Raw genomic sequence first — 26,884 nt, 5'->3', positions numbered from 1 at the left:
TCTTATACGCCCCGTCGCCTTATACGCCGGTATATACGGTATGCGAACGAACCAATTGAAATCAGTGGGTTCTATTCACTGTGTATTGCAGGCACATGTTTTTCGTGTCTAATATGCTACGCAAATACATTTGTATGAATCAAGCCTAATAGACTGAACTGTATGGGCATGAGTCTTTAATTTTACCATTGCACGCTGTGTTGCACTACTATGGTATTGCCACATCTGTAAAATAAAATCTTGCGTTATCATGCATGGTGAACGCTGTAAAAAATCAATAAATTAAAAAAGGCATTTTAGCTTATAACTTTTCACTTTCTACAAAAAATAAAACAAAAGCGTATCAAAAAGTCATATTGTCATGTTGTATCTCAAAATGGTGCCAATAAAACTAGAGCTCACCTGCAATAAAACAAGATAGAATTAAGGTTATGGCTTTCTGAATATGGCAACACAAAGCAAATGGGGAAAAAATATATATATATATATTTTGTAAATGCAATAAAGCGTAAGAAATACCATATAAATTTTGAATTGCTGTAACCTTGGGCTGCGTGTCCACTGGCTATCACACTCTCTGAAGCTTTCCATAGCAATCGTAGCTTGCGGGATTAAAATCGCAGCATGCCGCGATTCTTCGCGGTGAGCCTGTCTATACAGCTCACCTCGGAGACCTGACAGCACTTTTTTTTTCCCGTGATATATAGGGCTATATTTAAAATATCTTTATCACAGCCTTTTTTTTCTGGTTTTATTGGGGGTAAAAAGCTAAAAGGAAAATTTTTTTTTTTTTTCCCATTTAGTAGTTGTTGTTTTTTTGGGGTTTTTTTTATTAGTATATTTACGCTAAAATAAAGTATAGGAATGGGTTCCTCATTTTATCTTGGACGTTTTGATATATATAATGTGTATGATTTTAGATTACAAGATGCATACTGCGACTGTTTTGGTTGGCTGCTTCGGCTTTGGGTTATTTTCTTTATGTATATATTGTTATTTTTTTCTGTATTTTTGTTTTACATATGTATGTAGTTTAGTTTTTTTTACCATCTATGTCCACGATGACATTTATAAAAGACCTCATATTATTATTTTCTTTTTTTTTTCTTCGTTTGACACTCTTCCAGTGTAGCTTTGGGCATCCGTAGGAGCCCCAGTTACAGGAGAAAACATCCCCTGTACTGACAATAGTCATTTGCAGAGCTGATCAGGGTCTGCTATGACCATGCAGCTCTGCTGTAGCAGGGAATCCTGGCGGTCACGTGACTGCTGGCTCGTGTAGTGGAAGTTACGCTTCCACTTTTACTTTTTAGTACATAGCACTCATTGAGTGCTGTGTACTAAAGAAAGGAGAAGGGAGAAAGGGTTAAACCCTCCTGTCTTCTACGGGTTATCAGCTGTGACTAACAGCTGACTACCCGACATACTTCTGATTTATTGCAGAAGCAGGGGCTTTAAACCTCTGCCGTATTTTTATTATTGGCTGGGTTTAAAGCCCGGGGCCAAGCACCGTAAATTTCCAGTGCTTGGCCCTTAATGGGTTAAAGCAGACAACCGGGGTGCTCACTAGAACTAAGGAATCCGTTTCCTTCCCTTTCCTATGAGATGAGGACTTATCCTATAGGAGGATTTTCTCCCCCTTCCCTACTCCCTACCTTTTCCTGACTACAACAACTCCCAACAGGCTGTAATAGTACCTTTTATGGTCACCTCTTCTGGGCTTTTATCTACACAGCTGCGAAGTTTTCTCTGTAAGTTCACTACATCCTTTCTCTTGGATCAGTGCAGGAAGTCGAAAGCTAGGCGAGTGTATCTGTTGTATTGTGCCTGGTGCGGTTGCCAGGTACAGTGGATCTTTCCTTTGACACGAAATAAGCTTGTGTTTTATGTTGACGCCAAAAATACTTCTTCAGAAACATGTGCAATTTTGCAAACTCGTAATCCTGTGACTATTCGTCACTGCGTGAGGGTGTTGGAGCTGATGGTCTCCTCCGAGGCCATTCCTTTCGACCAATTTTCCCCATTCCCATCAATTCCAGCATTTCTCAAGAAGATCCGATGGAAGGCCTTCTGGTGATTCTCGTCACCCCAGATTGGTCCCACAGGGCGTGGTATGCGGATATAGTCGACCTGCTTGTCTATTCTCCATAGTTCCTCCTTTTTCAAAAAGATCTTCTCTTACAGGGACCTACCGAAATTGTTCCTGCTTTTCGTCTAAAAGCGTAGTGGTTGAAGCCACGATATTGGAAGCCTGTGGATTTGCGGAACCTGTCATTCAAACAATAATGAAGGCTAGGAAACCCCTGCTCTTATTGGGTTTATCATTGTGTTTAGAAAAATTTGGTTTGAACAACACAATTTAATCCTATATGCTTTATCCCATCTCCTGTCATTCCTATAGGAGGTCCAGATATGGGCTTGAGCCTTAGTTTTTTAAAGGGTCAAGTGTCTGCGCTATCTATACTTTTCCAGCGTCCACTGGCATAAAAGTTGGCTATTCGTATTTTTCTACAGGGGGTCACTCATACCGTGCCTACATACCATTCACCTTTCCCTCCTGGGGACCTTAAAATCATATTGGATGCGTTGCAGTATTTTCTATTTGAACTGTTAAAGAAGTTCCAGCTGCTTTGTTGATCTGGAGGGTGGTTTTCTTGATAGGGGTCACGTTGATTTGACAGGTCTCGGGGCTTGCAGCTTTGTCGGCCAAGCCTCTGTTCACCATCTTTCATCAAAACCAAGTGGACCTGAGTCCTATGCCTTATTTCTTACCTAAGGAGGACCGGTTACCTCACAGAGGGAGTGTGCTACCTCTTTGAACCCTTTTGTGCGCTGCTATCTACATAGATCGCGGCATATAGGGAATTAACAGCGGGAATTGCTGTTCTTATGTATTGCCACTGTTGCAGCGAAAGGCCAGCTATCTGTAAGAGCTGCAACCCACTACAGGATGGCGCAGGCTCAGCTTCTGAACCCTCGCCGTCGACAGGACCTAAGTTTACGTCCTGTTGCGTTAAGTACCCCACAGCCAGGACATAAATATAGGTTCTGTAACGTTAAGGGGTTAAAGAGATGCTGTCACCATCTTTTTGCACCCTTTCTCTAAGGTAGTGACAGTCACACTGATTACAGTGATATGTCTGCTGTGTAGATCTGGAGAATCTTGTGTTATACGAGGGGCTGCTGATAAGTCTTTGGCTTTACCCAGAAAGAAACGAGATAGGAAGACGAAATTTCACATTTATTCCACATACTCTCCACTGATGTCAACACACTTCTTACATCGGTATTCCAAGTTCTGTAAGCCTTGCAAAAAAAAGGATTTCGGTTGTGCGTCAAACCAGTCATCCGTAGCAGCCATGGCATCAGAAATGGTGTGAAATTTGGTACCCTTGAGGTGTTTCTTCAGGTTTGGAAGCAGATGATAGTCGGAGGGAGCTAGATCTGGTGAATAAGGTGGGTGGTCAACCAGCTGGAAGCCTAGCTCCACCAATTTTGCCGTGGTTGCTTGTGCAATGTGAGCAGAGGCGTTGTCTTGCAGGAACAAGATTCCTTTGGACAGCTTGCCGCTCCTTTTGGCCTTCAGACCGGCCTTCAATTGGTCCAAAAGTTCAATGTAATGCCTTGCATTCATGGTGGAACTATTTTGAAGGTAGTCCACTAGCGGCACACCCTCCTTATCCCAGAACACAGACGCCATCACCTTAGTGGCTGATTTTTGCACACTGAACTTCTTTGGGTGAGGAGAACCACTTTGCCTCCACTCTTTTGACTGCTCCTTGGTTTCAGGGTCATACAAATAAATCCAGGTCTCATCCATAGTGACCAATCGATCCCGGAAGTTATCAGTTCAGAAACGCTGACAAATGGACCGGGAAGTTTTTACTCGCATGCTTTTCTGATTTGTTGTCAAACATTTGGGACCCACTTTGCAGATAGCTTCTTCATGTTCAAATGTTCATGGATAATGACGCAAACACGTTCACAAGAAACCCCCATGATGTCTGCTATTCCTTCAGCTGAAATTCGCCGATTCTCCAGTATCAGGCTGTGTGCAGCATCGACGATCTCTGGAACAATAACCTCTCTCGGTCGTCCAGGACGTTCCTCATCATTGGTGCTGAAGTGGCCCGTTTTAAATTTGGCAACCCAGTTCTTAACTGTAGAATATAACGGTCCCACCCCAATGTCTGCGACATATCACCATGAATATCCTTCACGGACTTTCCTTGCAGAAACAAGAATTTTATCACTCCTCTGCTCTCATTTGCTGTGAATATTGCCTTAGACTCCGCCATTTTGTTTTCCTGTGTGCCTAGATCACTGTTGACATAAGCTACAAACACAAAATTTTGAAAACATATATTAGACACAAGGCTTTCATGTGATGTAACATTCGTTACCATAGAAACAAAAAAAGAACACAAAGCCAAAGACTTATCAGCACCCATTTGTATAAGTAGCAGCAGATGCAAAGAGGACTATTTAGAGTAGTCCTGGATATTAATGCTCTGCATGTTAGCTACACTCACTGTGCCCTCCAGCCACTGATTGACTGCTGTCTGCCTATTACTGTTCATAGAGAGAGAGCTTCCAATCAGTGGCTGGAGGGTGGGTGTGGCTAGTCTTCACCTCATGAATATGCAGTACTAGTTCTGTGTTTTTCAGCTACTACTGATAAAAATGCAATTTCCTCCAAAACTACTGCCCACATTTTCACAGCAGACAAATCACTGTAAACCAATGTGACAGGCACTGCATTATGCTGCAAAAAGATGGTGAGACATTCCTTTGAAGACAAGCCAGTTTATGATGTTCATTTGGTGACTCTCAGTGAGGGCTGCAAAAACATGGTGACAGTCTCTATAAGTACTAGTGTACAACTACCCCAAAAATGGTACCTGTAGAAAGTATAACTTGTCTTGTAAAATCAAGACCTATAGCTATGTTGAATGCATAAATAAGTTACTAGTTGCAGAATATAAAGATGATTGTATGATTTGAAAATATGGTTGATCCTTAAAGGCTAAGTAGTTTTTCTTTAAAGTCAAGAAATGCAAAGTAAAATCAATCCATGCTTTATTAACACCTTAACAGTCATAATAAAATTTTGAAAACTTTCCTAGGAATGTCACTTTTTTATTGTAGGTTTTTATTTTTTCTGATGTAAATATATTTGGTTCATGACTCGGTCACATTAAGTCCATTTTTAACCCTTTTAGTAACATGACTAACTTTAGTGAATCTTTTTCCCTTTTGTGTTCCAGTGGCCATAAGGCTGCCTGTCCACGGGCATTGCGATATCCGCCGCGGGAGCAGGAGCCAGCAGACGGATCTTCGCGGTGAGCCTATCCAACAGGCTCACCGTGGAGAATCGTGTCAATTTGCAGCATGCTGTGATTTGCCGGCCACGAGCGGAGAATCTCTATGATTCTCTGCTCGTGGACAGGGGGGCTGTGATTCCCATAGCAACACAATGGAAAGCGTGCACTGCGTTCCCCGCAGCTGGATTATCGTTGCGGGGAACGCAATGCTTTTTACAGGTAGCTACCCTGTAGTCTGTGTGACAATTTTTAATTTTTAAAAGAACAGATTTGAACTACATGCATTGAATTATAAAACTTTTTCGAGTATTTTTTTTGGAAAACATATTTTGGGGTTTATTTTTAGGGTATTCACCATGTGGTAAAAATATTGTCTTAACTTTATTATATGGGTTATTACAAATACAACACCAAGTTTTATCATATTATTTTTACTTTTTATGCACAATATAAACACTTTGTAAAGAGAAAAAATATTACTGTATGCCGAGACCAGAATATTTTTATTTCTTTTTTTCTATTGCAGAGCTTTATGACAGCTTATTTTTTGGAAGGACAACTTGTAGTTTTTATTGATACCATTTTTTAGTATGTACGAATATTTGATTACTTTTCATTTTTGTTTTGGGGAAGTAAGTTGAACAGAAAACTGCATAATAAATAGCGTAATGTTTTATAGTATGTGTTATGGTGATACAAATTTATGTGTATGTCTGTTCCCCCCTCCTCCACTTTTTAGAGAACTGTGTAAGGGGAATAAACTTTGTTTTCTATTAAACTAATTCTGTTTTATCAGCAATGGTTGTGGCATCTGCATAGTTTAACGGAGTAGAGGAGCGATTAAAGTGCTAATCTTCTCAGTCCTCCTCTAGGGGAAGTCATAGTTGCTCTGACTAATAAGGGGATGATAACGTGAACAATACCCCATGACACCTCTTTCCTGAAACAAGGGGACAGGCTGGAGAATCACAAAACATTCTCTACTATATTTGGTATTATCTACCCTACAGCCATTTGAGTTGAGTAGAACAAGCCCTGTCCGTTCAAAACCTTAATGTCTTTTCTCTGTTAAATGAATAAAGCTCAATCAGTAGGAAAGTTAAGATTTGGCATATTGTACTTTCCATAATAATGCATATATGTGTGTATAATAAAAATAATTTCTATATACATTTTTAATCTTATAAGGACCTAAACTTTTTTTAAAATTAATCTTTTAACAGGGTGAATGCTCCAGGAAGGAACCACAGTTTAAAGCTTAATCCACCACCATTATTAAGTATAAATAAATCTAAGTATAATAATGATGACCTCTCAAAGAATATAAACACAGAAAACTTGCCAAACCCGCCCACAAATTTGCAATCTAAAGCCATAACAAGTAATTCTAAAAATCTTTGTCAGAAAGAGAAGACTTGCTTGGAAAGTAGTCAAACGTGTACATCAATAAACCGTATTTCTAAGGAGAACACTGTATACCGTTCAAAGGAACAAACTCTAGAGCCTCTGTGCTTAGAAGTAAAAGATGATAAAAGGAAAGAAATGGGCTTAGATACCTGGAATAAGGACAGAGTAAGAAATCGGGCAAAGGAAAGACCCAAATGTAGCTATGCCAATTCAGTAAGTGGAGCTTCTGAACTAAAGGAAAAGTCAGGTCAGTCACCTCTAAAATATGGAAAAAAAGAATCCTCTCAGGAGAGTAGAAATTCAAAGTCTGAGGTTGCATGTGAGTCAGAAAACCGTAAATACCATCCAAGCTCCACTAGAAAAAAAACACAGCTGAATAATCTGGATTACTCTAAAGAAATACAAGTAAAACCGTATGAAAGATCACCACACAGAAGAGACTCCAGAAAATTTGAAAAAGAGAAAAAAACAGAAACTAGGCATAGAACTGAGAAAAATGAAGAGCCGCGAAGGTCAAAAAGAACAAAGGATGATGGTTCTCTCAAGATATTAGAGCTGAGTGATGGTAAAAGAAGTAGTGATGCTGGAAGGAAAGAGAAGCGTTCCTCAGATTATAGAGAGTCCAAATATGGAAGCAAAGACTTAAAACCAAGCAAATCTGAAAACTCAACAAGAAATAAGCCTGATCGTGAAAGTAAAACTGAAATATCTGATCGCAGCAGACGAGGAGATGACAAGAAAATATCTATACATGAACAGGATAGAAGTACATACAATGGAAATGATAAAAGGCACCAAACGAAAAGCACAGGCAAGCATCAGTCATCAAGCAAAGATAAAACCTTGCATTCTAAAGTAAATGACAAGAATAAAAGTTGTGAAAAATCTAAAGTGGACAGCAACCAAAAAGACTTGAAACTGTCATTTATGGAGACCCTAAATTTAACACTTTCTCCTGTGAAAAAAACATCTGCCAACACACAGCATGTTGCCTCCATTGCCCCCATTATGGAATGCGAGGTTGAGGGAGACCTAGTTATAGGCTGTTCCCAGCTATGTATAACGGAAAACCATGCTGAAACTGTCTGCCCTGGAAAGACCGACTTGAGTCACAGTGAACTTGTTTTGATGGCTAACACAACCAAGGATTTGAATACAGGAGACTGCAAACTAGTTTCTCAATCTGGACCTGTAGCAGACAAAATAGTGTGCATAAATAAACAGGCACCAAATTTAGAAGTTGATGAGAACAGTGAGTTACTGGCAAAATTAACTGTAGCAGATAAACTGATTGTGTGTGCTGTTAAGGATACAATAATCTGTGAAGAGGCGGACAAACACAGTCTTGTAGAGGATTCAGAGGTTATTGATCTTAGTTCATTTATAGAAATTGACAGGGTCAGTGGTAGTCCTAGTTCTGAAACTCCTAATGTGTCTATGCCTGCTGAACAGATTGAAGGTGATGGCAGTATGCTGGAGCGAAGTGAAGATGCAGACAACAAAACATTCAAACTGAAATCAAATCTAACTGAAACCCCAAAAGGTATACGTGAATCGCCATATACTGAACTTGTAAATGTGAGCATAAAAGGAATTGAGAATAAGCATTGCTTCTATGATGAAAACTCTATTGACTTTAACTTTCTAAGATGTATTCCAAAACTCATCAGCCCGCTGCAAAGCCCAGTCAGGCCTAAAGCTCTGCATACACTTGAGCGCACAGCTAAGGCTCCTGTAGTGAACACTTTATATAAAGGTATTCACAACTGTAGTGTTTTTTTTTGTTTGTTTGTTTCCCACCCCCCCACCCCCAAATAGCTGTAGTTTTGCTTGCATGCATGACTTATACACTTTTATATTTTTACTTAACTGTGCTGTACAGTGTATACTTTGATTTGTTGGCTGTGGCCTTGTTGCCTCATAGGGAAGGCTTGTTAAGGGCCCAAAGTAGTTGACCTGATAAGTTCAGGGAATGTAGGTTTTATACTTGCCTTCCTCCCTATTCCTCTGTCAGCGCTCAAACCTACTGCTGAGTGTATTGAGATCTGTGCTAAGTTGTCCAACTATCCTGTGCGTAGTGTTCAGTGCATTCTGCAGTAGATTTGAGCGCTGACAACAGGAGAAAGGAAAGTCTAAAACTTACATCCCTGGGCTCATCGAGTCAGCTACTTTGACCCCGTAACCTCAGCTTATAGGGCTTAAAGTTGCTGACGATTCCCTTTAAGCCCTCCCAACAAATCAAAGTGTGTGGTTATGAGGGACATAAATTAATGTAGTGTTTAGTGTTTGTAAAATACCTATTCTTTGAATCTGCTGGCCTCAATTTATTCTCTGAATTCGGTTTGTTCTCATGAATTTTTTTCGTCCACTGACTGGGACTTTTCTTTACTAGTAAAGAATGGCAATATAAAAATGTGGTCCCTGTTTAAAATATAGGGAAAATCAGAAATTCTCTTACACGATCATGGTAAGGATGTAAAGAAATCTGAATGGCTGCACCTGGGCATTCTTATGGATAAGAGATTTTCTTTTTATACTCCACCAATAGACCTGAATGAATTATCTGATAGCTGAGTATATTGTACAGCAGTGTATAAACAGAAGTTAAAAACTTACCAAATAGACAACCGTCTAAGGTTATATCCTGGTTAATTTTGCTGCTGGTTAACAATATGGACCACCAACTCTTGTACAGAATGGAATTTAACAATTGCCATCTCAAAGGGCTAGTATTTTGTTTTAAAATGTAAGACAAGGCCCTTTATATGTGTACTGTTGGGGTATATGGACATCATTAAGAAGACCAACCACACACTAGCCAGAGAACATGGAAACGACACTCCAAGTTACAGAGCCGGGCCACACTGGGTACTCCCTGCTCTCAGTATGTAGACTTCTATTCCATTTTGTGTATAGAGTGAGCAATCAGTTTACATGCTCGGGCAGGGAGAGGCCAGCACAACCCACCTCCGTGACTTGGAGCTCTATTCCAGAGTCAAATTTCAATGTGTTTTTTTTTCCTAAACCGTACAGCATTGCAGAATAAAACCTACACTGGGATACAGTGCATACCTGTCCTAGGTTCATGCTGAGCCTAGGCCGAGCACCATGAACCTGATAGATTTTTGCACCTAATAATCAGGCAATTTGTTTCCAGTTTTCATATAGTCCCTGGTACCGTTCCCAGAACATTATATTTTTTATTTTTTAATTTTTTTTTCTTATCGCGTAGCCATATGGGGCTGTATTTTTTTTTTAGTTTAGTTTTATTTTTTTTTGTGGAATCAGTTGTATTTTTAATTATACCACTGATTGGTGGAGTAGAGTGTTCGGGCTGGGTGGTGGATTGAGATGAGGGAAGCATTGTAGGGTTGTGCGGTGCTGTGGAGAGCTTTGTGGATGAGGGTAGTGAGTTTGAATTTGTCTGTATTTGATGGCCGGCCAGTACAGTGAACGGACACCTCTGCCCTGTGCCAAGTAGTGACTGGACAGGAAGATGAGCCTGGCTGCCGCATTCAGGTTGGATTTGAGAGGGGAGAGGCTAAGGTTGGGGTAGGGCGATCAGCATCGAGTTACCGATAGTGGATGTGGACAACAGTGAATGTTTCTAGCATGTCCACGGTGAGCAAAGCGCGGATTCTTGCGATGTTTTTGAGGTGCAGCTGACTTGTTCGGGCAAGAGATTGGATGTGGGGGGGGGGGGGGTAAAGGAGAGGTAGGAGTTGAATATAACTGAAAGACAGCGGCTGTGCTGTTTGGGAGTCATGGTGGTGTCACACACTAGGATGGAGATGTCAGGAGTACATATAATGCATTAACGTTTTTCTTTTTTTCCTTTTGAGGGCGGAAAGAACCCTCTTATTTTTTTTTTTTTTTTTTTTTTTATTTTGTTTAGTTTATGGGGTTTACTATATAGTCAAAATTAAATATTAACTTTTATTCTTCGGGGGTCAATACAATTACAGCTATACTAAATTTATAGTGGTTTTTTTTTTTTTTTTTTTTTTTTTGTTATTGGTCTACAGTAAAAACACTTAAAAAAAAGAATATGAATGATTGTCCTGAATATGAATGATTGTCCCGTGTAAACGCATGCAGCAACTGAAAGAATTGTTTGGTCGTTTCTGCATAGTGAAAACCGAACATGCCACTCAGTATAAATGTGATTGTTCTCAGCAAGAGAAACGACGTAATCTTGTACAAATGATACCTTTTTAATGGCTAACAAAAATACATGATGTAATAGCGAGCTTCCAAACCAACGCAGGGTTCTTCAGGCTTATGGATTGGATCTGAAGAGGCATGGATATTTATACATGCTTATAACCTACATACTTATGACAAGGCACAGATATGGATGTAATTGGTTCGCACTTAAAAGGAATTCTGCAACAGCAAACAAACTTTTTTTGTCTAGGCACTGATAGCGGAGTGAAAGTTTTATGGTCCCTAAATTACTGTTGGAGGGGGGAAAGTCAGCAGGCTTGAATTGCTACAAGAGATACACAAACATTTTTAGCTAAACACTGATAAGGGAGTGAAAGTTAATGGTCCCTGGATTACTGTCCCTGAATTACTTTCACTCCCTTATCAGTGTTTAGCTAAAAATGTTTGTGTATCTCTTGTAGCAATTCAAGCCTGCTGACTTTTCCCCCCTCCAACAGTAATTTAGGGACCATAAAACTTTCACTCCGCTATCAGTGCCTAGACAAAAAAAGTTTGTTTGCTGTTGCAGAATTCCTTTTAAGTGCGAACCAATCACATCCATATCTGTGCCTTGTCATAAGTATGTAGGTTATAAGTGTGTATAAATATCCATGCCTCTTCAGATCCAATCCATAAGCCTGAAGAAGAACCCTGCGTTGGTTCGGAAGCTCGCTATTACATCATGTATTTTTGTTAGCCATTAAAAGGTATCCTATCTACAAGATTATGTTGTTTCTCTTGCTGAGAACAATCACTTTTTGCTCTACTGGCTAACACGGTACCAGATCTTTGTTTTCATTATACTCAGTATAAACTTCACTTTTGCACAATTGCCTGCTTACTTTCAATGGAGGCGGAAGGTGGGAAATTCCATTCTGGCTGCTCTGTGCACAATGCTAGAGATATGCACTCCTGTGTATCAGCACAGGAGTGAGCATCACTGGAACGAGTGGCAAGTATCGTTTGCCCAGCAGCTCGTCCTGTGTAAAAGGACCTTTAAGACAGTTTTTCTTTTAGACAGTTGCATAAGTCTACCGTATGGCTTCTTGAGTCGTTACAATATGCTAATGTTTTGGTTTTTTCCCCCATTTTTACTTTAGAATTGCTACCAGAGACAGACATTAAATCCACCTATTTATCAGTATCTGAAGAATTAAACAAGGAAAATTGTCAACCAGATAAGTCAGATTGTGGCATCAAAACTGCATTAGTGGCTTCTGATGATGAGGTTGAAGAAGGGGAGATTTTAAGTGAAGATGAACAAATATGTAAACAAACACCACAGACTAGAAGTAGTCCTAGCCAATTAGTTCCTGACCATGTAACAAGTGTGACTAAAAAACAGACTGGTCAGGATAGTGAACTGCCTTTGTCCAAAGGAGACATTCTAATAATTCCACCAGAAAAATCCAAAACTAAACCTAAAGCTAAAATTCACACACGACCAAAGTTATCAGCATTTCCAACTACTACGCAAAGAAAATTAAGTGCAGACTCTTGCCTTGATGGGATTTTAGAAATTGTTACTCCATCAAGTATAGAAGACATTTTACAGATGTTACGAATTATAAGGAAGCACATAAGAAAAAAATATATGAAATTTAAGATTCTGTTTTCACTTCGCCAGTTCCATCGGATAATTGAAGCAGCAACGTTATGGTTTATCAGTCTGGTAAGAGGTCTAGACTGGTCCAGCTTGTGTTCCTTGCCAGAAATATTGCAAAAAAAACTTTGTAAACACATTGAGACCAGATTTCAAAAGTTGAAAAAGAATGGAATTGTAGACCGAATTTTTGAAGTGCATCTCGTCAATATGAAGACAAGTCTGTGGAATTTTGTAGAGGAGCAACTTGATTCTTTGTTCGACACTCTTAAAGCAGTGATCCTAAAGCTTTGTGACAAGGCTAAAATAGAAAAAAAAACAACAACTTGTGCAAATACCTCAAAATCTAATCCTGTGAAAAGTTCTCAAAATAAGAGACGCAAACGTATAAATACATCTTTAACTTCAGAATCGGTGCCTTGTCTAAGACAACTTGAGTTCCACAGTCAATCAAAAATGTCAAATTCAAAGATTCAAAATAACAATGGAGTGCAAAAAGAACGTGTAAAGAAGTTAACTGGAATTGATTTTAACTCTGAGAATGTTGATCTATCGTCTAGTAATGTCAGCTCATCATCAAAGCTACCCAATTTGTCTCCTGCCAAGACCTCTACATCTACTGAACTAGGTCCCAAAAGTCAACCAAATTCTGCAGGTTTATCCTTTAATTTGGTGAGTGATGATCACATGGGGGATGTTTTTAAGACCTTGCTTAATGATTCTGATAATTTACTACCTGACACCTTGCCTGAAAGCATGTGGATTTTGGGGACACCAGAACAAACTGTCTCATCGAGTCATGAATTTAACAATGTGACTTCCCCGTATGGGAAAAAAATTCCAACAGAAGACCCTTTTTCCTGGTCCCCTATAGCTCCTCGAAATTTTCAAACTGTACTAAACCCTGATGTTTTTGATGAAAGCTGCTTGCTAGAGGTTCCTACCAGTGCTTCTTCCAGCAAGATCTTAAATGACTCAGATCAGCTCAAGTCTATTCTTATGGAAGATCTTGCAGTGTCTTTAACTGTTCCGTCACCATTGAAGTCAGATTCGCATCTCAGTTTTCTTAGACCTTGTGATACGGAGCCTATTTTAGAAGTTGATGTAAAGTGCTGCGAGGGGTCAGTATTGGACGAAGAAGATGCAACTGAGCAAGAAATTCATTTAACTTTGGATTCTGATAACTCAAGCATTGGCTCTTTAGAGGATACAGGTGAATCGGTCAGATTTCAGTACCATCCAAGTGAACCCATGCAGGCAGTAGTAATGGAAAAATCTAATGACCACTTTATTGTGAAAATAAGACGTGCTGTAACTTCTAGCTCTCCTGCTGGTGACTGTTTGTTAGAAGGGACTGGTGCTGCCACCCCAGAGTCTTTATCAACTGTGGAAGGTAATAAACTTGAAATGGAAATTAGGTTGGACACAAACCTAGAAGCATGTAATGACAGGTTACTGCTCCAACCAGATCACTTGGAGTCTGCAAATGTTACAGAAAATTCTATAATTGGTTTAAAGAGACCTAAGAGAGTCCCACTCACAGTTCAAGAAAATGAATCTGTCTTTAAGTTGCCTCCAAATAGAAGTCAAAATTTAGTAAGCACAGCTGAAAATAAAACTGCTGATGTTGACCATTCAGAGATAAATTGTGAAAATGTAACAAACTGTATTGAAGAAACATGCAATCAAGTTCCACCTGTTGAAAAATTGCCTTTGAAAACTTCTGATGCCCACTCTGTGGACTCAAATTTAAAGAAACAAAAAAGAAAATCGTTAGATGAGGAGCCGTCACCCAAGCGTAGAAAGAATTTACCTCCCGCTGAAAAAGATCAAGGTACCAAGCATAATAAAATGGGAACCTCACATCTAGAGAAGTCCAGTAAAAAGAAACACAAAAGAGCTGTTGGTGACTGTGCTATAAACGTTCATTGCTCCAAAGTGTCTCCAACTAGCTTGTCTGCAAAGAACGTCATAAAAAAAAGAGGGGAAGTCATTGTTTCTTGGACAAGGTAAAGGTCTCTTCATATTTATGCAGTATTTTTTGTTGAAGTTTTTGTTTTAATTTTAGTAGCATTTCTTACTGAGTACACTGTAACTCCTTTTTATTGGCCCTCTGGGACCACCTTAGCCTGAAGGGAACAAAGCTGACCCATCAAGCAAGGGGTGGGGTAGGGTCAGGGACAGCACTGTGCAGGGGAGTTTTGCAACAATGAGCAGCAGTGAAACTTCTCACTACACTTTTATGGAAGAAGGGGTTTCCTTCAATTGTGGTTTCACTTTTGCACAATGTGACTGCAGAAAAGTACAATAAGACCTAAAGAACTAGGTATTCTACTTGTTCTGGCTCCTAAGTGTTCTGTTTGGAGAATACCCCAATCAAGAAAGGATTTTAGCATCCGCAGTCACTTAATCTGAATCTATACAGTTTCATTTTTATGCACAAAACTATGTACTGATTGATTCATTATGTATTATTTGGATCTGTTACAAATCCTCTGCTTGAGTCATAATAAATGCTGTTAATTCTTGCACCCTGATCTTTCCAATGCAAGTTTACAGGATTTTCTGTAAACTGTACGCCTAGAACACCATAGGCAGTAACAAAATGTGTTGCTGAGCTATATAGGAGTGCAAAGTACTAATCGCTTCTCTTTAGGGCTGAAGTTGCACCTTAGACGTTCCTGCTAGGCCCAACACCCTGAATGCACCCTGTTCCTAATGCTGAGAGCTCTCCTCTCCTTTCCAAATGATTCTTAATTTCGGGTCCAAATTCAGGAGGATGTCGCTAAAACTAAAGACCTCTGAATATTCATATTGTGAGCAGAGAACTGCTAACTGTACATGGGCTTGCACTACATCGGGCCGTGTTTATCACAATAGGCAGCGTGTATTTTACCCGCGGGTGCGAGGCAATTTTCAGGCAAAAACTCCTTGCATCGTTTCTGTGGAATTACGATCCACTCACGATAGAGGATCAGAAGTGTTTCTCATCGATTTCAATGGGAAGCCTCACGTGCACATCGCATGTCAAGCGATGCGTTTAAGGTCCCACTTAAATCAATGGGCCGAAGAACGTAGAAAAATAGGACGCATGTTTTTTTTCCCCCCTTGCAGCATCGCTCGTGTATGACTCCGTTCAAAAGATGGAGTTCATAATCGCACAAGTTTTGCCAGTCTTGCAACACACAATTTGTGCGAGATTAGAACTTGTGTGAAACCAGCCTAAGACTGCCTTCTCTTTTCTCTTCTTTACTCAGCCCTTCTCTTCTCCACTTCCCTACCTATTTTTTTTTTTTCTTCACTGTTAATTTAGATATTTTATTAGGATGTAGCCATATGTTCTGGTCTTGTTGCAGGTTTTTGCAGCATTTTTTTTTTTCAGAAAATAGAGGTAAAACTGGGATCAAAGCACTAGATTTGTTTTCATCCTTGCACTTCTTTTGCCTAAATGTTTGCCACTTAGAAAGACAGGGATTTGAAGAACAGAAATGGGTACATCAAATTTTCCAGCTTTTCTCCCCATAGGCCAGTTTTAGATTTTGTATTGTAGACACATTTGTTCTCGTATTATGGACTAATGTCCCTGTTCGACCCCGGGTCCTCTGACCCAAACGTGCAGCCTCATGGGAATACTCATCCGTAACACGGAAGTTGACTTTAGTCTTTATTGCACAACAGTAGGGAGAAACAAAACTATATTTAGTATCACTTTAATTTTATCAACTCAAATAATTTATCATGTCTGCACAGCTTAATAAACGACATAAAAATGGCTATATGACACCCCCAGCCACCCATCCAAAAAATATGTTCAATAATAAAAGGTGTGTGATTTAAAAAAAAAAATGCAAAGAATTGCATGGTACTTTTAAGTGATAAATGGACCCATCACTAATGGATTAAGCTGCATAGTTTAACATTTATTGGTCAATCTAATGTTAATACCATGGTACCATGTTGGCTATATTGCTGGACTCCACATTCAATGGTTTTGCTCATTTTGCCATATAAGAATTATGTGATTCAAATATTTTACCTTTTCTCATCTTGGCAGGTGAGCCAAGGTAACAGGCCAAGTCTAGAGGATGTAGTGGTACAGCAGAGGCCAATGTCTAGTCCCAGGCTTGCTGATTGATTGCATCTAGCTGAATATGTAGCTATACTCCGATCTATTCTTTTTCTTACAGAGATGAAGACCGTGCAATTCTCATAGAGTGTCAAAAGACTGGTCCAAGGAAAAAGACATTCCTTTCCTTATCTTCAACAATGAATAAATATCCACATCAGGTGTGTACTAACTCTGGAAAACAAATATATATATATATAGGCCTCCTGCAGACGGGCAGAATTTCTGCGGCGGAATTTACCGTGCCCGCTGCCAAAGGATTGCATTAGATCAGGGGTGTCAACTCCTTTTCACCAAGGGCCACATCAGCCTTATGGTTGCCTTCAAAGGGCTGATTCTAATTGTAAAACAGTATAGTAAGAGACCCCCCATAGTGGCCCGATTGGTAATAAGGTCCTCTATAGTGGCCAGTGGCGCACACTATTATACATATATATACAAACAGGCACACACTATTATTATACATATATATATATATATATATATATATATATATATATATATATATTTGCAGCTGCTTCTTCCCCTGAGCGCCGCTCTCGTCCCTCCAGAGGTCATGCTCTCTACAGTCTTCTTCCCTCCTCCGCGGCTGTTGTCGGTGTGCTATCGGCACTCCTCTATTACTGTCTGCTTTACTAGACAAAACAAGCCGATAGAAGATCGCATGCTAACAACAGCACGGAGGGTGAGGGAACTTGCTGCACAGCCGGCGGGCCACAGAAGACGAGGTGGCTGGCCGGATTCGGCCCGCGGGCCTTGTGTTTGACACCTGTGCATTAGATAATGCAATCCTATGCACACAGCCGCAATTTGTCCACTTGAAAACAAATCGTAGCATGTCCTATTTCTGTGTGGGCCTCGCAGAGGCCTGCACAGAAACGTCACTAGTGACGCGCCGGCTGGGCGGCAGCTGGCACATAGCAGAGAGGGGAGATGCCTGAGCAGGTGAGCTGCAGCGGTCACTGCAGGGGCACGGCGCGCATCCCCGCAGCAGGATCCGACCTGGCCATCTACAGGAGGCCATAGTGTGTATGTATGTGTTTATATTGTATCTTTTTTTTTTTTTTTGCCTTTAACCCCTTAACGACCAGCCCATAGTGTTTTTACGTCCTCCCGAAGTGGGCTTTATTCTCTGAGGACGTAAAAACATGTGTCCTGCAGAGAATAAAGCCCCTCGGGCTGTGGGCGTGACAGCTCCATGCTGTCGGTGTCTGCAAGTAGCTGTCATCCCGGGCTGTACGGACCCCACCCTCACCCGGCAATGCGATCGGCGCTATCCAATGGATAGCGCCGATCGCAAAAAAGTAAACAAAAGTGCAAAAAGCGTTACATATTCAGCTTCCCTGATGGATCGGATCCATCGGGGGGAAGCTGAAATTACTCACCGAGGTCCGCCGCACGACTCCCCGCTCTCCGGGCCCCGTAGCCGTCCTTCTGCGCATGCGCGCCAGGCGGCATTACGTCAGCCACATGCGCAGAAGGCCCGGCGGCGCACGAAATTTAAAATCTCCTGGCTCCTGTAGGTAGCCGGGAGGCAGGAGATGTCAGCGGTGAGCGGTCCCCGGTACCGCGATCGCCATTATACAATGGATAACGGCGATCGCGGAAAAGTGAAAAAAAGTGGGAAAAAAAAAAAGCTTCACCTCCCCTCATGGATCGGATCCATGAGGGAAGGTGAAAATACTCACCCCGCTTCCTCCATGTCCTCCGCCCGGTCTCTGGACCCCCCGCTGGCTTCTGCGATGTGCCGATGTAGCGCGCATGCGCAGAAGGCCGGCGAGCCCGGCAAATTCAAAATCTCCCTGCACCCGGCTGCCGAGTGCAGGGAGATATGACTGGGGACCGCTGTATGCGGTTTCCAGTCATATGATCACCGTTATCCATCAGATAACGGTGATCATATAAAGTTAAAAAGTTAAAAAAAAAAAAAAAAAAAGTTTAATGTTTATAAAGCTAAAGTTTCATCTCCCCTTACGGATCGTATCCGTAAGGGGGTATGTAACAAAGGTCCCGGATTTGTTCCCTGATGGGATGTTCATCCGCGGACCTTACCCCAGCTTCTGCGCATGCGCCGTCCGCATGATGGCGGACGCATGCGCAAAAGTGAAATATTGCCCAAGAAATTTAAAATCTCCCTGCTCCTGGCTACCAAAGGTAGCCAAAAGCCTGGGGATGTCACGGGGAGCTGCGGTATGCGGTTACTGGTCACGTGATCGCCGTTATCCAATGCATAATGGCGATCACGTAAAAGTTCTTTAAAAAGTGGAAGTTTCATCTCCCCTCACCGATGTGATCGGTGGGGGGAGAGGAAACATCTTCTCGGAGGCTTCCGCATTTGAATCCAGATGCGATTATCCTCCATGGACCCTTCCGGCTGCTGCGCATGCGCCCACCGGTAAAATGCCGGACACATTCGCAGGAGCCGGGGAGCCCAGGAAATTTTAAATCTCCTTGCTCCCAGCGACCAACAGTCGCTGAGTGCTTGGAGCAGTGACCGGTGGCCTCGTTGAGCGGTCCCCGGTCACGTGATAAAGTAGCGATCTAACATTAGGCCGGTCACACATGACCGGAGAGGAATTACGAGTTCTGCATGCGCTTGATCAGCGGTAATCCACGGATCAATCGCATGCATTGGATTACACAATTCCCCCCCAATTAGCGGGTCGGAATTACTTAATCCACTCGCAGAAACAGAACACGGCATGCTATATTTTACCGCGGATATCCGCGACCTAGAGCCCATTGTGCTCTATGACCGCGGATATACCCGCAGCCCATATGCAAACACATTGTGTACGGGCTGCGGGTACCCGGGTCATCTCTAAGCGACGGCGCGGGAAATAAAAACAAAAAACGGTGTACTGCGCATGACCGCCTGTGTGAGTAGGCAGTTATGCGCAGTACATTACGCGACCGTATGCAGGGTCACAGCCGGGCTCACAGCTGGAATCCGCTGTGGGCCTCTGCAAGCAGATTCCACCTACGGCCGTGTGAGCCCGGCGTTATTCAGACCGCTACCTGTAATCCGTAAATTACAAGAAGCCCCTGGAACGTTCGCCTTCATGCAGTTCCAGGAGCACCTTGTTGAGCGCCTTCTGTGTGAGACCGCTGCACCACAGCAAGATTACAAAGCCTCACAGAGCGCCACTTTTTACACCCCATACCTGCCGCTGAGGTTACGAAATACCCCCCAAAAAGCATGAGAGGAGGGGGGATACCCTGTTTTCTTGCCCCATGTGCCCAACCCAACCAGCCTCCGTAATTACACCTGTCTTCGGACATAAAACGCAGTTTATATTATTACCTTTATCTAATATTTAGGGAATGCCAAAAAATGGGGGTGGGGGGGGGGTTATTTTTAGGAAGTCAATTTTTTTTCCCATATAAGTGGGCAATGGGGCCTGGAATTTATTCAGTTGTGCCCTGAAATCCAGCGGGCATTCCCTCCATTATGGGCCTAGCCATGTGTCCTGTAAGTAGATTAGGGCCACAATGGGTATGTTTCTGAACACGGGACAAACAGGGGTATCCATTTTGGGGTGAATGTCTTCATTCCTATGTACACTGTACAAAAAAACCCCGTTTTTAAATTGACAAAATTGCCAAAAAAATGAAAATCGTAATTTTTTCCTTTTGCTTTGCTTAGATTCATTCAAATACGGTGGGGTCAAAATACGCAGTACACCCCTAGATGAATTTGTTAAGGGGTCTAGTTCTCAAAATGGGGTCATTTGTGGGGGTTCTGTATCGTTTTGGCTGCTCAATGGCTTTACAAGTGGGCAATAGGGCCTGGAATTTATTCCGTTGTACCCTGAAATCCAACGGGTGCTCCTTCCATTATAGGCCTAACCATGTGTCCTTTAAGTAGATTAGGGCCACAATGGGTATGTTTCTGAACACAGGACAAAGGGGGGTATCCATTTTGGGGTGAACGTCTTCATTCCTATGTACACTGGACAAAAAAAACTGTTTTTAAATTGACACAATTGCCAAAAAAATGAAAATCATAATTTTTTTCCTTCTGCTTGGCTAAGATTCATTCAAAAAACTGTGAAGTCAAAAAAAGTCATCGTACCCCTAGATAAATTCGTTAAGGGGTCTACTTTTCAAAATGGGGTCACTTGTGGGGGTTCTCCATCGTTTTGGTCACTCAATGGCTCTACAAGTGGGCAATGGGGACTAAATCTCCTTCAAGCAAAATTTCTGTTCCGAAAGCCACCGGTTGCTCCTTTCATTTTGGGCCACATTGTGCATACAGACATAATACTAGAACCACAATGGGTATGTTTCTAAGTACAGGACAAACAGGGGTACCCATTTTGAGGTGCAAGTCTTCATTTATATATGTGTTGTACAAAAAAAACTGCTTTTAAAACGACAGAATTACCAAAAAATGAAAATCGTAATTTTTTTCCTTCGACTTGGCTTAGATTCATTTAAAAACTGTGAAGTCAAAAAAGTCATCGTACCACTAGATAAATTCGTTAAGGGGTCTACTTTTCAAAATGGGGTCACTTGTGGGCGTTCTCCATCGTTTTGGTCACTCAATGGCTCTACAAGTGTGCAATAGGGCCTAAATCTCCTTCAAGCAAAATTTCTGTTCCGAAAGCCACCGGTTGCTCCTTTCATTTTGGGCCTCATTGTGCATACAGACGTAATACTAGGGCCACAATGGGTATGTTTCTGAGCACAGGACAAACAGTGGTATCCATTCTGGGGTGCAAATCCTTGTTTTCATGTGTACTATAGAAAAAAATCCTGTCTTTAAAATGACATATTTGCAAAAATATGAAATTTTAGTTTTTCTCTTCTAAATTGCATTGACTCCTAAAAAAAAACCTGTGGGGTTAAAACACTCATAACACCCCTCAGTGAATATGTTAAGGGGTGTAGTTTTTAAAATGGGGTCATTTGTGGGGGTATCTATCATTTTGACTCCTATGAGCCTTTCCAATCTTGGCTTGGGGTAGGAAAACAAAGTGTTCCTCAAAATGCTAAAAAGTAATGTTAAATTTGTACGTCTCCTAAATGGTTAAAAAAAACTAAAGTTTTTCCAATGTGCGCCCAAAATAAAGTAAACGGATGGAAATATATATCTTAGCAAAAATTTCTATATTATGTTTGCACATATTTGAGATATTGCAGTTGGAAATGTGAAAAAAATGACGCTTTTTTTCAAAATTTTCCCAATTTTGGCGCTTTTAATAAATAAACACAAATTCTATCTGTCTTTTTTTTTCCCGCCTAAATGAAGTACAACATGTGGCGAAAAAACAATGTCAGAATCGCTTGGATATGCAAAACCTTTCTGGTCTTTCCATGCTAAATTGACACGTGTCAGATTTGCAAAATTTGGCCTGGTCATTAAGGCGCAAACCGGCTTGGTCACTAAGGGGTTAATCAACATTGTAGGAGATGTGGGTAATAGGCTGGATCTAATGGACATATGTCTTTTTCCGGCCTTACATACTATGTTAGTATGTCAAGTGTAGTGTTTTGACGTGCAATATGTGTACTTAGGAGTCCAGTGTAAAGTATTGGACAAACTGAACAGTAGCCTGAGCCCCAAATGTGGTGAGAATATGTTGACCACTTCTGCATTGATGTGCAGTCAAAGCAGCAATACCTGTAGTACAAAGAATTAGGCATCAGTAGGTCCATTTTGATATTCACTTTTGCCCAGAATATTGCTTTAATTACAAGATTTATTATTTAAAAAAAACAAAAAAAACCTTGCGAATATCTGTGTAATTCAAAATTTGTGTCACGTGAAGCACAGTTCAAATGCTAAATTTGCATAGTTGGGTGACAAATATTATTGTACCTGGATGTATATCATTACAGTACAACTAAAAGTGCTAGTTTTGATATTTTTAGGTAGAAGAGAGGTTTCGGCAGTTAATGAAGCTGTTCAAGAAGAGCAGAGATTCCAGCAGCTGAAAAAAATTCTTTGTTCGAGGAAAGTATATTGGGAAATATATTTTCTGTTCCATTAAAAAGGAGGGGAAAAAACTCTTAATTGGTGACAATCTGCCCAATTCGCTTGAATGTTTAAATGTAATACATGTATTATAGAGAAACCTCAAGAAACTCTATTGTACAGAAGCTGTGCCGGCCTCTGTTTTCAGCATCTGTATTATGTTCCACTTTTGTCTAGATGTATGTAAAGCTTTGTAGATAATTTTGTTTAGTAAAGCCACTATTGAACAGTTTATAATCGAAAGTGGCAATATTTAACATTAAGTTCTGGTACAGTCTTTCTGTATTTTCAGCCCTTTTGTCATATTTTTCAAATCACTTTTGTGTTGTAAAGGTTGCTTTATTGGGTTATCTTTAGAATTAGCAATATGTTTTCTGAAACCCTTTAGATAATTGTACCAAGTGAACTTTGATTACAAACTGACTTTTCACTTTGGGAAAAACATGTTGACAGAATGACACTTGCCTAGAATTTTGCCTAAAATTAACTGCAGTGAAAGTAACACAAACTATCTTAGGGTGAATGCACACAGGCGGAAATTCTGCGGCTAGATTTCCCGCAGAATTTCCGCCCGTGCACGCTGCCAAAGGTTTGCATTGACTTGTGCAACCATATGCAGACAGCTGCGATTTGACCGTCTGAAAACTCGCAGGTAAACAAATCGCGGCATGTCCTATTTATGTGCGTGCCTAGCAGAGTCCTGCACAGAAACGTCACCACTGACGCAGCAGCTCTGCTCTGTATATGTGCGGCTCTGCGCCAGCTGGCACATCGCAGGGCGAAGACGCTGTCTTGCTGCTGGGGCATGGGTCATAATCCGCTGCGAGAATTCTCGCAGCTGGCTCCGACTCGGCTGTCTGCATTTGCCTTTAGTTCAGTTATAACAAACTGACTGTTTCTCAAAGGCATTAACTACCCTGAGCACACAATATAAACTTTTGTTTTAAACCATTAAATAAGCAAGTCACTAATACATCGTTTTTAACACCCTGGTGTGCATATATTTCTTCCTCGGACAGTGTACTTCTCTATCCATAATATGAGTACACATGGCAGTTACAAGACGTGGCTATCTGCAGTCTCAGAGTACCTTTCTTGGTGTTTGGACAGGTCTTGAACCATTAGGGTATTAGCACATTTGCAGTGGCTTTCGTTTGGGGTTGCAGACAGCCAACTCTTATGTGTTCCTCCACATGTGGCCATATTGTAAATGTAGCCTGCTGTCTGGGGGAGAAGCTATGCAAACCAGTGGATCATGAAAACTGCAAAATATGAAGTATAAGTAGTTTCTTATTTACTGTTTAACACAAGTTTATATTGTGTACTTACAGTAAACCACTTTTAAAGTATTCCATGACTCCCAAGATCTTCTAAATAAAAAACTAGCCAGGTATTCCACACCTATAATGCCCATGTGACGTTTCCACTTACTGTAGCAGTTTTACCAGTAACCTTTTGCAACACTCCTACATTTGGTGTAAAGAAGTTGTCCAGCATAAGAGGTCCTCTTTTGTTTTCCGGTCCATGGGCTGTGTGTGGTGTTGCACCTCAGCCCTATTTCCCTATTTTCTAATCCTCTAACATTTGAAGAAATGCATTCCCGGTTAGAAGAAATTGAGCTCTCCTTTAAGATAAAGGCATATAGAAGCATCACTGCCACATACTCTGCCTTAGGCTGCTTTCAAACAAATGAGAAAATTACATAAGATTTGTGCTTTACGAGACTCAAAAATTTAGCAGGAATATTACATGAGCAATTTTTATTTATTTCCCCCCCTTCCACTTACATCGTGATGCTGGAAAAAATTGTGGCATGTCCTATCTTTGGGCTTTTCCTTGTCCATTGTTTTCAATGCGGCTGGTAAACCGATCACACGGCATGGGAGTGCAATGAGAAACCCTTGCCGACCCTCCGGCGCACGAACGCCTCACATCTCCGGGTACTTTGCACTTTCCCAGACCGTAATATCAGGCGCTCTGCTGTGTGAAACGAGCTTCAGGGTATGGCTACAGATTGTGTTACATGTAGATCTACTGTAAATTCTTAGCAGATTCAACCCCAATCGTTTGAAGATCTAAAAATCCACAGCATAAATTACTGCTGATTTAAAATCCGCAAGGTGTGTATGAGATTTGTTTTATTACAATAAAAGCAAAACTAACAAGATTACACAAATCCACAATTTATACACCTCATGTGCACATACCATAGAAATTAGTGTTAATTTAGAATTTTAATCAAACAAATGTAAACAATGTGGTCCATCCATGCTGACTCACATGGGCATAAGCAGTTTTGGTTTGTAAAACAGGCAGCGTATTCACGGACAAAAGCTGCTTGTATTTGCTGTGTATTTTGATCCTTGTGCTTTTTTTTTTTTTTTTTTTTTTTAGTTTGCGCATGTATTGCACACATGCAAAAAGCAAAAAACAAATGAAGGACCGAATGATTTCTTCTGCCTTCTTGCGTAAATACATGCATATTCAGTGTGTATATTTTAATGTACCCACAGACTTGCATGGACCAAGGGCATACTGTAATATATACACCTATATAAGTCAATGGGGTTTCTGCACTGTGTATTATGCACCTAAAATATATGCACTTAATACACAGAAAATACGCTTGTGTGAATGAGTCCTTAGGCCTCATTCACACGGACTACAAAATCTCGCTACAAAATTATTGTATGTGAAGCCCATGGTGTCCAATGGGTTCTTTCAGGCTGCAAAACATAGCGATGATTTTGTAGCCCGTGTGAGCGAGGCCTTACTGTTTAAGAAGTGAGGTGCTTAGATTGTTTTATGTAACGTAAGCACTACCATGTTTACAGATGGAATCGAGGATACAGTATGGCCTTGGTCTTATTGCACGTGTTGTCGCAGTTGATGCTTGCATTTTATACTTTGGCAAAGATTTTCGGGTTATTAAGCAAACTGTAGTAATTAGTATGTTAATTTGTTACCTTCATTCTCTTGATTTCTAAATGCAGTAATTGCTAGCTTCATGATCATTGTATTACAATGACAAACTTCATGCAAACCGGGAGCGATTTTGTTGATCTGTACATCTGCCGAGTTGCCAGGTTCTATTCAGAAAAGTCCATTTAAGACCGTGACTGTGTTAACACCCAGAGTGCTTCCATTTCACATATTCCTGATGCGCACATATTTATTTACATTGATAATTTGTGAAAGGATTGAATTGTCTTTCAGATCTACGAATTAAGGGTAAATTTATGAAATGGTCTAAAAGTAAAAATGTTGCCTTTGGCAGCCAATCACAGCTTGCTTCAGGTTCTTATAGTGGTCTGATAAAATGAAAGCCGCACTGGGATTGATCGCTATGGGCAACAAAGACCATTTTTAAACATATTTCATTAATCTCTCTTGAGACTAGCGAGACTTAGACGTATTTCAGACACATTAATGTGTCCTAATACAGATTTGTCTCCCGGCCTGACTGCGGGTCTACTAACCCAAACTCCGAGCCTCATAGGAATCTAGAATGCTTGGATTTTGGCTCGGGAAACCCACAGGCAGACCAGGACAAGCGTACAGATGCATAAATGTTGTCGATTATATGCTGGTGTGTCACCAGCTTAACCGTTCCCTAGAAGGAGAGCCATTTGCTGCAATGCTCCAGGTGTAAATAATTTGTATTAACTTATATTTCTAGATTTTCTATTTTCTTCTCTAACATGTATTCATCTTGAGTTATAAATGTGAATTTCACCTCAGTTCATTTGTTACTGTAAATTGCTGTACAGATCCAACATTGTGTATTTTGTATAAAGCTGTATGCCTTTATTTGAATATATAAAGCTGTGTTTTTTTCAGTGAATTGTGTTTTTACTTTAAACTTGATAACCCTAGGACATATAAAATTATAATTTTATATAGCTCAAAAATCATCTCTGCATGATAGACATTGATTCCAGGAAAATATGGAAATGAACTCAAAAATAAAAGGGGCAGAAGGAAGGCGGGGAAAGCTTATAACTAGTGGCTCTCAGGCATAATTGTGCATAAAGGAGCAATGTATAACTATCAATTTAAAGCATTCACCGGTGATCCTAGTCTAAGCACTGTGGAAATCCAGTCCTGTTTTAGAAAACGTTTGACAACTTCGCATAGAACAAATACTCTGTATTTTCTGCCATTGAATTGCAGGTGGAAAATGCAGTGTTTAAAGTAGCCGAAAAGTGAAGGCAATTTTGATCAAATCTGTGCATTGT

General features: G+C 40.7%; 1 protein-coding gene across 1 annotated transcript in view; it reads left to right on the top strand.

The window, feature by feature from the left end:
• Nucleotides 1–26,490, top strand: part of CASP8AP2 (caspase 8 associated protein 2) — a 44,017-nt gene extending 17,527 nt beyond the window's left edge. The window contains exons 7-10 of the mRNA XM_066608448.1: nucleotides 6,548–8,487; nucleotides 12,038–14,549; nucleotides 16,728–16,827; nucleotides 22,544–26,490. Of these exons, the coding sequence (XP_066464545.1) occupies nucleotides 6,548–8,487; nucleotides 12,038–14,549; nucleotides 16,728–16,827; nucleotides 22,544–22,606 (4,615 nt within the window). The 3' untranslated portion in view covers nucleotides 22,607–26,490. The remainder of the gene's footprint in view (nucleotides 1–6,547; nucleotides 8,488–12,037; nucleotides 14,550–16,727; nucleotides 16,828–22,543) is intronic.
• The last annotated feature ends 394 nt before the right edge of the window (nucleotides 26,491–26,884 follow it).

The sequence above is a fragment of the Eleutherodactylus coqui genome, chromosome 1, assembly GCF_035609145.1.
Source record: "Eleutherodactylus coqui strain aEleCoq1 chromosome 1, aEleCoq1.hap1, whole genome shotgun sequence".
Classification (NCBI taxonomy): domain Eukaryota; kingdom Metazoa; phylum Chordata; class Amphibia; order Anura; family Eleutherodactylidae; genus Eleutherodactylus; species Eleutherodactylus coqui.
Note: the sequence above shows the minus strand (reverse complement) of the source record. Positions and strands in the feature narration are given on the sequence as shown.